At 38.5% G+C, this 14,024-nt stretch overlaps 2 protein-coding genes across 2 annotated transcripts; both read right to left on the bottom strand.

Moving 5' to 3' along the window:
- Nucleotides 1-1,580: 1,580 nt before the first annotated feature.
- LOC113313920 (beta-glucosidase BoGH3B-like) lies at nt 1,581-5,265 on the bottom strand. The gene is made up of 10 exons (XM_026562694.1): nt 4,931-5,265; nt 4,645-4,849; nt 4,461-4,551; nt 4,163-4,308; nt 3,736-3,979; nt 3,521-3,625; nt 3,256-3,438; nt 2,732-2,933; nt 1,993-2,475; nt 1,581-1,957 (listed from the first exon to the last, which is right to left on the bottom strand). The coding sequence occupies exons 1-10, from the start codon at nt 5,112-5,114 to the stop codon at nt 1,914-1,916; spliced, it is 1,887 nt and encodes a 628-aa protein (XP_026418479.1). The 5' UTR covers nt 5,115-5,265; the 3' UTR covers nt 1,581-1,913.
- Nucleotides 5,266-8,362: 3,097 nt separating this feature from the next.
- On the bottom strand, nt 8,363-12,560 carry LOC113310750 (coronatine-insensitive protein 1-like). The gene is made up of 3 exons (XM_026559518.1): nt 11,547-12,560; nt 9,495-9,966; nt 8,363-9,316 (listed from the first exon to the last, which is right to left on the bottom strand). Exons 1-3 carry the CDS (start codon nt 12,032-12,034, stop codon nt 8,516-8,518), a joined length of 1,761 nt encoding a protein of 586 aa, XP_026415303.1. The 5' UTR covers nt 12,035-12,560; the 3' UTR covers nt 8,363-8,515.
- Between the last annotated feature and the right edge of the window lie 1,464 nt (nt 12,561-14,024).

The following is a 14,024-nucleotide window of genomic DNA, read 5'->3' as shown; positions in this document are numbered from 1 at the left end:
TGCCTTTCTTTTTATTAGAGCAGTTCCTATAGGATGAACAAATTCAGAGTTTGTTCATTTTGCTCCTACTGTTGCGTTGAACAAAACATGAAAAGTGGATGTTCAAATCATTAAATCTGTTGCTTTGAACATTGAGTCGCAACATCCAGCGCACGTCTGTGTTAAAGACGGGAGATCGTGCCATAGACGCGGAGTTGGAAGGAAGATCGCTAGAGTTGGAGGGAAGATCGTTGGAGTCAGAAGGAAGATCGCCCCTCACATATTCTCTCTCCAAAACCTGATTATTATAATTATGGTTTATATTTTATTATTTATTTTATTAGTTGAATAATTTGTGGGACCAAACTCTTATTAGTTTATATAAATAAAATCATTAGTGAAACTTAATTCTTATTAGTTTACGGTAATAAAACCAATAGTAGGACCCTAAAATATTAGTTTATTAGTTTTCCATAATGAAGAATGCAGTTTGTTCATCCAATGCAGTTTGTTCATCCAATGCAGTTTGTTCATCCACGGGGCTCAACAAATTTTTATTTTTGTTCGTTGCCATAAGAACTGCTCTTACTTAGTTACTACTACTTCTACAGGAGGAAACCAAACAAAAAATGAAAAGGAGATTTGTGAGTGGCGCCTTAGCTCTTGTGGATCTAGTAGTTATTGGGTGATGTGGGTGGTGGTAGGGGGTGCTTTTAGTGCCATGAAGATCTACTAATTCTGATTTTCCCTCTAAAACTCAATTTAAAAATGCAACACCATGGGACGGAAAGGCAATGATGCAATTAGATCTAAGTATAATCATAATTTATTTACTTTTGCAACTTGTTGTGTATGCATAAAAGAAAGAATAAAATTTTACACACTTTTCAAATAAGAAAATGAGACTTACTTGTCAACATTCTGAGGAAAAAAATCTTTACTTTTACACACTAGGATATTACACGGCCTAGACACGCAAACATATTTTACGGGACCATGCAACACCGTGGTTACCAGGTATTCTAATTATGACTAATTTGCACAGCAGCTTAATCACTATAAGCACCACAAATTAAAATGGCAATAAATCTCGAAATGAAAGAAAATGAGAAGGTACCATATATATGATGAGCCTGCGTGTTGCTGAATGTCCAATTCCTTGATCATCAATGTTCCTGGGGTATACTTGGCTCTGTTAGCTTGAGAAGCTCTAGTGATCAAAACTCAAACCTAATCCAACGGTAGATATGCATAATGATTAACAAAACCCTTGGACTGACCTCAGAAACTTGATAAGCTATTATTATTAAGCAATGATATCAGGATCTTACCGTTAATGTCTTTAGTCTGTCACTCTGAACTTTATTTGGTCCTCCTGGATAACCAAGTTGCAACCAGAGCAGTCATCTTATCAGAAGAATTCAGTCAAATTATCATGCCATAAACAAATGTCAGAAACAAGGTAAGAGAATTTGTGTATTAGAAAATAAAAATAAAAATAAAATTGGTAGTACAGTAGCAAAGTATTAAATGGGGTTTGTTTTACTTTCCAGAACAAAAATTGAGTTTCAAACATGAAATGCCGCAGCATAAAAAGTAGATTTTGGTACCATCAGATGTTGGTATTAGTAGTAGCATCAGATTGCTTTTAAATGTTTCTTAAACAATAACAAATTTAGTTAACTTTCAGATATACATATATCATCATTAATCATCTAAGTTACCTTAGGCTTAGCACAGATATAGTATCGCTGTTTCGTAAAATGGAGTGAAGCGCTAAGTACCTTAATACTTTAGTTATCACTAGACCTTAGTCCTTACTTATCACTAGACAACAACGGAAAGGAGAAGCTAAAGTGAAACAAATCACCGGGTGAACACTATACCGAACTAGCGGTGGAGTTGAAAATGTGGGACAGATGACTTCCTTTGTCCTATGCCCTGCTTTTTGCTCGAAGGAAGTGCGCCTCTTGGTTCCTCATTTTGCAGTGAAAGGCTACTCGATAGAGTGGTTCTCCACACCGAACTTCTTTAGCCCAAAACCTAGGGGAAACAGAGGATCATAAGAATGGTCCCCGGCATTCAAGGGCAACTGATCCACCCTCCTAAACCATGTCACCGGGAGAAGGCCTACAAACTCAGATTCTCCAAATACCGCGTCCACAATTCCAGCTCCTTCAGTACCTGGTAACCAAGCAGCAACAAATGCATCGACCTTCTCCAACATCCCTGGGTCCAGAACTAGGGGTCTTCCAGATATCATAATCACCAATGTGGGAACTCTAGTAGCTACTAAACTGATCAAATCAGAGCCACCAAAAGGGATCTCAAGAACTGAATTGTCACCCAAGGCCTCTGCATATGCAGCTTCTCCAACAACAACAACTGCAAAGGAGAAATCTTTAGCAGCAAATATGTCAGGTGATGGATACTTCTGATAGATAATTTCTGTTTCCCTTCCCACAGCTTCTTTAATAGCGTCCAATATGGTTGTCCCTGCAAATTATTTCAACATAAATTTCAGATTCCCACTGACCGGATGAAAATAAAATGTTTCATATGTTTTCTATGTAAGGTTACTATTCAGGACAGTAAGCTACTCAGATAGGGACAAAATTACTTGGTACGGTTCATTTTCAACACTGTCGGACAGGTTTATCTTTGAACAACTTCCCAAACAAGCAATAACAAAAGTATTCATCCTCTGATTTGAGTTTCAGCATTTATTTGCAGTAAAATCTGTACAACATACCAGTTGTAATATTTCCACTGCTTCCATGCCAAGTCATTGTCCATCCGCCACACTGATACCCCAGATCATCAGCATGACTTCCTGCGACAAGAATCCTTCTCGCACTTCTATCTAACGGAAGAAATGGTTTATTTGGATCCTTTCCGTTCTTTAATAAAACCAGGGACTTTCGAACGGCTTCACGAGCCAATTCCCTATGAATCTGGAGATAATTAAGAGGTCAAATTCCATACTGTGGGAATAGAAGATTCTAAGCCCCAAAATCTTTAAGAAAAGAGATCATTAAGCAGTCTGGCTGAACTCGTTCTGCTGGAATGTCCCTTTCAAGTTTTGACAGTACCCATTATTAACACCTTACATGGGAGGATACAAAAACTGAACAGAATATGCTGAGATTACAAGGGTCTAATTGTACTGATTAAGTTGGGTCATATAAACTAGATTAACACATCCATCCAACATACTGAAAGATCTCAAAAAGGCATAAGAATCGAGCTCAATGGAATTGGTACTCAGAATCTTACCTTGGAACCCACTGTATCTAGCAACGATCTGTCAGTCAGTGGATTTTCAAAAAGCCCTGCAATAAATTTAACCCTCAAGATTCTCTCAACAGCATCGTCAATCCTAGACATGGGTATATCTCCTGATTCCACCAGAAATATCAAGTCCTCGAGGAACTTTTCGTATCTGAAAGGAACCATCACCTGCAAAATTTCTCAGCTAGGGGTAGAAACATGAATGTTTTCTAATCATTCTAGGCTTTTAAATTTAAATTTGGATCTCTACCATGTCAACTCCTGCATTGATTGATTCGGAAATGCAATATCGATAGTCTGACCCATGAGGCTGAGAAAGTCGGTCAATACCTTCCCAGTCAGAAATAACAAAACCCTGCAGCACAACCATAAGCTTCCAGTTTTAAGCATATCACATCCCATTGGTAATTCAGGACACATGCAACAAATATATAGCAAATCACCAAATTGGCAGCAACTCTTTACCTGAAAACCCATCTTCTCTTTCAAAATAGTTGTTAAGAGATAATAATCTGAGTGCAGTTTGCTCCCGTTCCAACTAGAATAGGTCGCCATAACTGTGGAAACTCCTTGAGATAGACAATCCAGATAAGGCGCCATATGGATTTTTTCCAAGTCGCTTAAGGATAATATGGCATTCCCCTCATTTATCCCCTTATCAGTACCTCCATCTCCAACGAAGTGCTTGGCACATGCAATAACATTATTTCTACAATGAAACAAACGAGATAAGCTTCTTTTTGTTTCCCGCCATCCTTTCTACAGTACCATTACTATCTCTCGAATTGTTCCTGACTTAAAAACAAAGCAGTGGAAACATCAATGAATGGTAACTGAACTATCTTCCAGGCTACATTACAAATTACTTTTAAAAAAAGAAGAAGATGGGTACCTTCCTGCTACATAAGGGTATCCATTAGGATGCCGTGCAGGTGGCAATCCCTGTAATCCGGCAACAACAGAGGTCATATTCCGAACTATTTCAGTATCTTCGCTAAAACTCTCATAGTACCTTCCCCACCTAGGATCCCTAGCAACCTGTCACCATTCATTTTTCAATGAGTTTGACACATTACTTGTCAACACAGACATACCACCACGATATCAACACAGATATACCACCACATGCTCAAGGTTTTATTTCAGTTGTCTAATTGTATATCGAAGGCGAAAGAATTGTAATTACTTACAGCTACACACGGAGCAAAAGCACAATGCACACCAGTTGCTCTAACTTCAAGAGCAGTGGCAGCACCAATCCTTTGAACCAAATCAGCATCACTAATAACCCATTCAATGGATTAAATTAGGGTTACTATAACCAATTAGCATTTGAAAGTTGAAACAACATAATTCAGATTTCAGAATACCAACCGGGTAGCTCCAAGGCCAATATTGTGAGGAAAAATGGTGGCACCAAAAAGGTTATTATGACCATGAACAGCATCAGTTGCATAAATAATTGGAATTCCAAGACGTGATTGAAGAGCTGAATTTTGGAAACCATCAATCATATCAGCCCAATCACAAGGTGAAGCTTTATCAAATGGTCCGCTTCCACCACCACTAAGAATACTTCCTGTAAAATCCAGAGAAACAAATAATCAAGTCACAATAAAATTTCATTACAGAAGATTGAGAGAAATCAAGAGAGAGATACCAATGGAGAGGTCTTTAATGGCGGAATGTGTAGCGACGGTTCTTTCGATTTGAGTCATTTGTCCTGCTTTTTCATTCAAAGTCATTTTTGAGAGCAAATGTTTAACCCTAACTTCAATCTGTTCATTATGGTTTTTGTATATACAATCTGGCTCCACAGAGTCACTGCAACTACTGTTACTCATCTTTCTGATTCTTGAAATTTCTCAATATGTGAATAGTCCAGTGGCCGATCTTGGGTTCCCGTTCCCGTATAGACTTTGGATCACAGTGTGGTATATAAGCCACCAAAATATCCCCGGTCATGTGGAAATGAAATTTCCAGGTCATGTGGCGCAGCGTGTGTAATCCGCTCAATTTTATGTTGCTAATAGGGGCACCAATTTTATTGGGGGCATACCAATTTAAAATAGCTGAACCCTATAAATGAGAAGGGTGAGTCCAGATCTTAGGTTTTCAAACCCTAAAGCAAACCAAAACAAAATACTCATCATTCATTAGTTTAAGTATGAAGCTCCAGAGTGCAGATCAAAATAGGAGGGATGTGGGAGTTTTTCTTGAGGGTTTGTTTGTTGCCCCTTTCCTATACATAGATCTGCATGATTTTAGAGATAAAATCAGAGCTGATGATTCTAAACTTGATAAATCAAACAACCCTCTTCTTCTTCTTTCTCTCTCTCTCTCTCTCTCTCTCTAAATCTCTGCTGCTGCTACTACTACTACTTCTCTTTTCAAAAACAAATGAGGCAGTGATGATAGACAAAGAAGCAACCCTATGGGTTGTCAGACAAAGGTTCAATCTAACTCTCCATTAAAAGTCTTGGCGACGCAACTTGGAAGGTCTTTTTGAATTGATTAATTGGGGGAGGGTTTTCTTCTCTCCATTCTTCTTTTCAATTTTGGCAACCAGTCTGCAGCCAAGGCAGGAGAGGATATAGATAGATCCTTGCATGTCTTTCTAAAGGCGAATCTGAGCCTCCTTTTCTCAAATTTTCAACATTTTAATATATTTGTTTGGGGTTTTTTTGGTTTTTCCAATTGATTTTTTCAGTTACTTCCAGAATAATGTTTTTCAATTGAGTTCTTCAGCTATTTCCAGAACAATATTTTTCAATGAAAATGATGAATAATTAGATCCTTACACACACAGCAAGTGAAAGAATGCACATTAAAAAATCTTCAGGAAAACCTAATTAAGTGCTGAACCTAGATGAGATAGCACTGATGATGGCTTAGGGTAGGATGACCACAAATTTTGCGGTGTAAGTGGCAAATCCCTTGGACCTTGAACTCTAGTTGGACGGACCATAGTGTATACAGTTAACCACCAAAGAAAATTTCAAACACTCATGTTACCTGGTAATTTACGGGATTCAAATTAGCCGGAGAGACGGGTTATAGTATCTCCAAATAATGCGGTTGTGTGATAACTTAATCCGAAACCTCCTGCAGTAATTTGAATCTAGGATATTTGCATCACTCTTTAACAAATAACAAAATACGAGTCTCCTCAACAAACTTCTTGGTTGCTGCCCAGTATAGCTCTTGCTTCTGCTTCCTTATATGGAGGAGCTGCAAAGTAGACCCTTACTGCGGAGTTTCTTTAGAGAAAGCCTGCATCATTTGCACAAGAATAAGGATCAAAAAGTAACCCAAAGGATTGATCCCTCCCTCCATGAGGAGCATTTACTTGTGGTTGGATATGGATAGTTACAGAGCCTACTATCACCAATACCAGGGCTAGCCGAGGCTCAGGTCCAATCTGTGAATAGCTATATAAAGCCCACGTACTACATGGCTCATTTCTAGGGTTGCATTACATCCCTAAATTTGCAGGGTCAGGCTTTTGGGTCGCATCCCTAAATTTGGAACACGATTTTTTGGGGACCATGATTTTTTTTTGGGAACCATGATTTTATTTTGGGTAAAAACATTAGAAACAAATCTAGGTCATCCCTTATCTAGATATTTATATTAATACATAAATTAGCCTCCTGATTAATTTTGGGTGATGATTAGCTAGTGTTAATAATAGTTAGTGTAATGATTAGTGAGATGATTAAGTTAAAGATAATTAGTGAGATTAAAAAATCAGATGAGTTTTTTTTTTAAAGAAGTAGAATTATTGAGAGAGTAAAGTTAGAGAAGATGAAGAAGGAAAACATGAAAAATAATGGATTTTACCAACCATAACCGGAGGAAGGGTATTTGGGTACCCAGGTATGCTTCAAACTTAGATAATGTAAACTTTCAAAAAAATGAAATTTTTTATATAAATTTGGGCCAGTTCAGTTAACCATATGTCAACAACATGTAACCGAACACATCTGAAAGTGTAGTTCGGTTACCATATGTCAAGAACATGTAACCGAACACACCTGAAAGTGTAGTTCGGCTACGTTTTCCAAACACGCGGGTTACCGAACTCGCTCGTTAATGGAGGTTTTGGTAGTACAGTGCAATGTTCGGTTACCTAGGATAAAATGGTAGGTAACCGAACTTTGAACTTGACAATTTATTTGAGTACATCTTGTGTGTTCGATTAGTTCGCAAACTTCAACGCAACCAAGTTCCCAACCGAACTTCAGGTTAAAAGTAACCTAGTGTTAGAAGTTCGGTTGGTTCGCAAACTTCAACATATTTTGCGAATCAACCGAACTGGGCTTATAGGTAGAGTTCGGTTACAAAGAAAACTTAATAATTTTGCGAACGAACCGAACTTATGGACTTGTATTGTTCTAATACAAGGAGTTCGGTTAAAAGTATTTTATTGCGAATCAACCGAACTTTGAGTTCGGTTAAGAAAAAAATAATTTGTGATAACCGAACTTTTTACTGAAAAAAAAAACTCCATTAAACCTCTCTGCAACTTCCATTTTCAACTCGTTTTGATGATTAGTTCTCATTTATTCAACCAAAAACGAATGACAAGTAATGGGTTTGTGAGAATATCTTTGTTAATGTTTTAAATTAAGCTATATATATAGTGGTGGTGGTGGTGATCGAAGGTAGTGGTGGTGGTAATCGGTGGTTGTTGGTGGTGATAATTGGAGGTGGTGGTGGTGGTAATCGGCGGTGGTGGTAATCGGTGGTTGTTGTTGGTGGTAATCGGCGGTGGTGGGTGGTGGTGGTGGTGGTAATCGGTGGTTGGTGGTGGTGGTAATCGGTGATTGGCGGCGGTGGTGGTAATCGGCGGTGGTGGGAGGTGGTGGTGGTTATATATATATATATATAGAGGTGGTTATTGTGTTGGTTTTAAATTAAATTAGATTAAGAATAGGTTAGTCATTTCAATATTCTAGAACACCCCTTATAACTATAACTATAGGGAAGGTGGCCTAATAAGACCATGGTCCCCAAAAAAAACCATGGTCCCTGAAAAATCATTCTAAATTTGCAGGGTCAAGTTGCATCGAGTCCTTCACAGAAAAACTTGGCAAACCTGATTTTTTGCAAAGTAAATGTAGAAATCAGAAAGACCTATGGACAAGTGGTACCTTATAGAGAGTACAAGTGACTTGGTACGACAAAGAAGAAAGAAATCCAGAAAGAAGGTCAAATGGGAATTTACAGTTTGGTAGACTTTTCACGGACCGCGCAATCGTATCCAAGGAATGACAGTAGATGGATAATCAGTTCTTTGGCCAGCAAGGGAATAGTAAGCCAGTATTTGAGCCGGATGGTCAACAGTTATGTTTTCATTGTAAATCACCTGTCTTGGAGGTATATATTCAATATTCCAGAAATCACGAACCATGGGCAACAGATCACTACCTGGTTGAGGTGATGCCCTATATCCTTGCACCCACAAATATCTCAGAGAAGTCAGTTGCAGAACAGCTTCAGCCAATGCACGTTCGCTGAAACAACATCCTCTAACTTCCAGTTTCTGCAAGTTAGGGCATCCTCTGGAGAACTCTATAAGCCCTTCATCTGTTTCTCCCACATAACCCAAAAGTATCCACCTAACATTGTTACTGTATTGCCCAACATACCCGAGGCCAACATCAGTCAACCCCCCATCTCGTAGATAGAGAGCAAACCTCCTAAGCTTCTGGCAGCCCATCAATAGAGCTCGGACACCGTTGTCAAGGGGCAATTCTGTTATATTTTCTTCTCGGTCGAGTAAAACTAGGCGAAAATCGCACAGGCTTTTGCAGTGAGTGCCTATACATTCCAACGATGCATTAGTGATATCAGAAACATATACAGCTAGATATTCCAGCTCAACACAACCTTGTGCCAACGCAGACAATCCTCTCTGTGATACAACCCCTTGTTCGTCCTCCATACCCTCATCAGCGCCTCTCTCAATTCTAAGTCTTTTTAACTTCTTACAGTACTGAGCAAGAATCTCAAGCCCTCTGTCTCCAATCACATTCCTGGCCTGTCCATGGATAAAAGAACTTAAAAGGTCAGCCATTAGGTTGAAATGTTGTATTTAGAAAAGCTGTCATTGTGAAACATAAAAATAATCTACTTAAAGCAGGAAGAAATGGAAATACAGAATCAACGAAAAGGAGAATAGGGGAAAAACGAAAAAAAGAAAAGATTTCAGATTTTACCTCCAGAACTTCTAAATTTGGGCACCGTTGAATCAACTGGCAGTGACCTTCTGTATCAAGCAATGAATATTGAAGATCAAGTTTCCTCAGTAAGGTTGCAAAAGGATATATTAGGTGCATCTCATCGGCTCCAACGTAGCCTAGACCCAAAAAACGCAAAGTTCTGGGGAGAGCAATGGCTGCGTACATTTCTGATTGCTGATTAAAGGCACCCCCAGCAAGCTCCTCTAATCTTGTAGCTGCCCGGAAAAAGCCAATTAGTTCAAGGATCTCGACTTCACTAATTTTAATGGAGACTAATTTACTGCAGTTTCTGGCAATTAGTTCAAGGTCTTCGATAGCAATCTTGCTTAGATCAGTTAAAAAGAAGTTCAGTGTCTCTAGCACTGTGTTGTGTAAAGCAACCTCGTGGAGCCATCTACCATCCTTCTCTTCTATCGTGCTCTCTTCCAGAAACAGGATTTTCAGAGCTCTGTAAAACAAACAATATGAAAGCATGTTACTGGTTAGGTGAGTTATCTATGCCAAAATGTTGACAGTACTTTCCAACAATCTCTAGAAACAGTAAATTCATGAAATAGCTATTTCAAGATCAAGATGCTTGAGCAATGTACGGCAAATATTTAAGTCAATAACCAATGTAACAGAAGCATGGCAGCATCGACTCTTTTCTTTATCAATGTCTACACAGAAATACTAATACCACTATAAACGGACACTTACAACTACCATGATGTAGCAGCGGAAACCACTTCACTCAAAGATTTTCCCACTCGCCTGAAAAGAATTTACCAACCCGTAGATGTAAGGTTTCTAAGTCTGCCGCATTATGACAGTTGTGAGTGGGTAGTTACTTTTGATATTTATGTAGCGCGTCTCATGTCAATAATGAGCGACTTCAACCATAAAATGTCAAGGATGCACCTAGGAGAATAAATCATCAAATATGCTGCACAAGTTTTGACTTACGAGCAAGATAAAGCCATAAAGGTAGTTTTGGAAATTGACCAATGATACTGAAGCGCAAGATTCAAAAAAAGGCTTTACACTTACAGGTGAAAATAGAGAGAAGACGAAACCAATGGAGAAGACATGCAGCAATGAATATGATAATAAAAGGAAATCCCGAGAGGGACAAATCATAAAACCTATACGCTTGCTTTCAGTTGCAGGTTTCTCACTCAACTGGATTACAGTCCACAACTTATCCATGGTGATTTTTTTAGTAATTAGAATTAGTAGAACCTTGAAGCACAATGCATCAGCTGGCCTAATTCTGTTGGGTATTGCCAGCATTGGTTCTGTGGTTATGCACAAGTTGCACTACAAATAGCTTAAGACAGATAAACTGGCATGAATCAAATATATAACCGATCCTAAAGGGTGGATGGGAGATATAGAAACTGAAAGCCTGAAATAAGCATGGAAGCCACCTAAAAAGGAGTAAAGCGCTGAAGAAAACATCTTTTAATGAGCTTTTCCTACTCGAGTAAGGAGATGGAGAAAACAGTAGGAATATACATTGGAGGTGCGGGTAAACTGAGAAATATTCAATTTCGCAGTTTCATATCAGCATGGTTTTTCATTTGTCCATCCCTCGTCCTATGAAAATCAAATCTCCCATGATGCGTCATACTCAGCAGTTCACTACTACTAGTGAATCACCTCATTCACCATCAATCACCACCTCTCTACTATAACCATAACCACCAGTGCCACCTCTAACAATCCTCACCAGCACCAAAACTACCTATACTATTACTGTGCCATTACAACCATATCCAAGTTGTTGACATAATAGACAATATCCACTATCATTCAATTCACTGGAAGTAAATATTTTCTACTTTTGTCTTCCCTATTTCCATACACTCACTCAGCGTACACAGTCCACCGTTTTTATCCTAGAACATGAATTCTTGCATTTCTTTTATCTACTACAAAACAAAAAAGCATTACCGGAACTAATTCTAATGAAACAAACACATTGAAAGACAATTCATAAAACAAAATTGTATATTCAGAGGTAACAATCAAGAAAATACTACATACCTGCAAGTGCCCGTAATATGTAAAAGTCCATCAGTAGAAAATCCAGAACATTTGTCCAGCATAAGAGTATGAAGCCTACTTCCATGAGATCTACCAAGAATTTCAAGATCATTATCCGTAATAATCATCCTTCGAAAATGAAGCGCCTTCAAACATGTAAAAGACTGAGAAATTTCTTGAATCCATGGACCAGCATATCCTCCCCAATCATCCGGTATCAAATTAAACATTGCAGCTCTAGGTTTACCTTTCAATTTCAATGACTCTAAATGTGGAAACCTTTTACTCAACCGACTCGGCGTAGTCGTATAACATAAAGCAATCGTAACATGTTTACGAGTTAAAGCATCTGTATTATTCCATTTCTTGCATACTAAAGATATTGAATCCCTATCTCTAGCATCATCTATTCGATCCATTATGCATTCTAATGCAACATCATATAGAATATTACTAATATCCCTTGTGCTCATATTTGGATTCGCCATCACAAATCCAATACGATTGAATAGATTACCAGATCGGGATCTGTCTCCAATCCTTATACCAAATACAAACAAACAAAGTGTTTGTTTCTTGAAGCAACCAAAAAAAAGCCAAGAAAAAGAAAACTTACCTTTATTAACTAGTTCCGGTAATTAACTTTTCTCAAAACAAAATCAAGAAACAACTCTTTCTATTCCAATCAACTTCCGTCAAAATTGAAAACTCTTCAAACTGCAAAATCTGATCTAATCGATCAAAAGAAAAAGAATCTGGACTCATATCTCAATCTGTTTTCAAACAGAGAGTACTGTTCGGTCTGACGCCGCAACTACCAGCAAAAGATTCTTATTCTTCCGCCATTAAAGCAATTGTCTGCCTGTGAAGCTCTCTTTCTGTATGTCTGTGATAATAAAAAAGATAATAAATCGATGGGTGAAAGAGAACAGAAGTGTCAGAATTTCCTTTTTCTTTTTTTTTTCTCTAGTAACAAAAAGTGGTAGTAGTAATCTTAACTCTCAAGTACTCTGAAGAACCAAAACAAAAAAAAGACAGAAAAAGAAAAGAAAGAGAAATGTTTATCGACAAAGATAAAATATCCTTTTTTAATGGGTTTTGTATTCTAGTACACATCAGCTGGGAAAACCACGTCACCCGCAACCCACTCGGGGGTTTTCATTTGCAATTTGCATCCGGAGATATTTTTTTTAATGAAGAAAATTGATTGATTGTGGGAAAGGACAGATAGTTCCACATCAATGTAATCCGCTTAATTAATTTAAATATAACATGGAAGGACTTTTTTAGGGGTGCACATATCCTACACATACCCGCCAACCCTATCTTATCCGCCAGTTTTTTAACCGTATCCTATCCTATCCACTATTTGGCGGGTAGGGTGACGGGTAAAGATTTTCTTAACCGCCAGTAAACGGGTAGGGTGGCGGGTATAGGTCATATCCTACCCACCCTACCTAGAAGTGTACATACCCTACTCCTACACGCCAACCCTATCCTACCCGCCAGTTTTTTAACCGTATCCTACCCTATCCATTATTTGGCGGGTAGGGTGGCGGGTAAAGATTTTCTTAACCGCCGGTAAACGGGTAGGGTGGCGGGTATAGGCCATATCCTACCCACCCTACCCGTTGTGCAGCCCTAGACTCTTTCACTTATTGTCAATTGGTTTTGAGTTGGATGTTTGAATACTTTTACATGACAATGAGTGACAGCTGTAACGCAAACTTTTACATGGCATTGTATCAAATGTGACAGCTGTAACGGTTGCCGATGATGTGCCAATGTGGATAACAACTTTTAATATCGAAAAATATCTTGTCCATCTACAGATTATATTTTACCGACGTATGTGGAACGAGGGCGGGCCAATAAGATTCCAAATCGTAATCAGTGCACTATTTTGCCGGTAGGACAACCGTCGGATGATTACGACCACCTAGGTAATCAGTTGCCGGGTGATTGTGCGTAATAATAGTGTCGTGGATTGGTTGTGGGGATGCTCCTCTTGGCATCGATAACATGGGAAGTGTTGAATTTTGTAGGGTTGTTGTACTTTCCAATTGCAAAAGCACATAATATCGCTTAAATTCGGTCCGTGCGAGAGTATATATAAATGTTAGTGGAACCGGTCAGCGGGGGCTCGAAAAAAAGAGAAGAAAAGAAGAAAAAAATAGAACTGTCCACGGAACATCCAAAACCACCTACCAACCCGTTAGTTTCTCGGTTTTACAATTTTAAATCAAAAGCACCCAACCAATTTTTGGTTCAGGTTTAAACCCGCACATTACGGATCGGTCGGTTTTGAGTTTAAACCCACGTTAACCGGTTCATCAGTGATATCTATACATCAACGTTTCCTGTCAGTTTTTCGCATGTAATGTTGTCTATATTTATACTGGCCATATATATTCAATAGCCATTCATACGCCCACATACATGTTTTAAAATTTAAAGATACTTCTTTCAGTTCTTAAT

This window comes from Papaver somniferum, chromosome 9 (genome assembly GCF_003573695.1).
Source record: "Papaver somniferum cultivar HN1 chromosome 9, ASM357369v1, whole genome shotgun sequence".
NCBI lineage: Eukaryota > Viridiplantae > Streptophyta > Magnoliopsida > Ranunculales > Papaveraceae > Papaver > Papaver somniferum.
This window is presented reverse-complemented; position numbering and strand designations above follow the sequence as displayed.

What these genes read in the sequence shown, in the direction of transcription:
- LOC113313920 (XM_026562694.1), bottom strand. Translation starts at nt 5,114, where the DNA reads ATGAGTAACAGTAGTTGCAGTGACTCTGTGGAGCCAGATTGTATATAC. An exon ending in TCAATGCAGGAGTTGACATG is followed by an intron (nt 3,439 to 3,520) that starts GTAGAGATCCAA and finishes GAAATTTTGCAG; the next exon opens with GTGATGGTTCCTTTCAGATA. An exon ending in TAGATACAGTGGGTTCCAAG is followed by an intron (nt 2,934 to 3,255) that starts GTAAGATTCTGA and finishes AATTATCTCCAG; the next exon opens with ATTCATAGGGAATTGGCTCG.
- LOC113310750 (XM_026559518.1), bottom strand. Translation starts at nt 12,034, where the DNA reads ATGGCGAATCCAAATATGAGCACAAGGGATATTAGTAATATTCTATAT. An exon ending in CATATTACGGGCACTTGCAG is followed by an intron (nt 9,967 to 11,546) that starts GTATGTAGTATT and finishes TTTGTTTTACAG; the next exon opens with AGCTCTGAAAATCCTGTTTC. An exon ending in CAAATTTAGAAGTTCTGGAG is followed by an intron (nt 9,317 to 9,494) that starts GTAAAATCTGAA and finishes ATCCATGGACAG; the next exon opens with GCCAGGAATGTGATTGGAGA.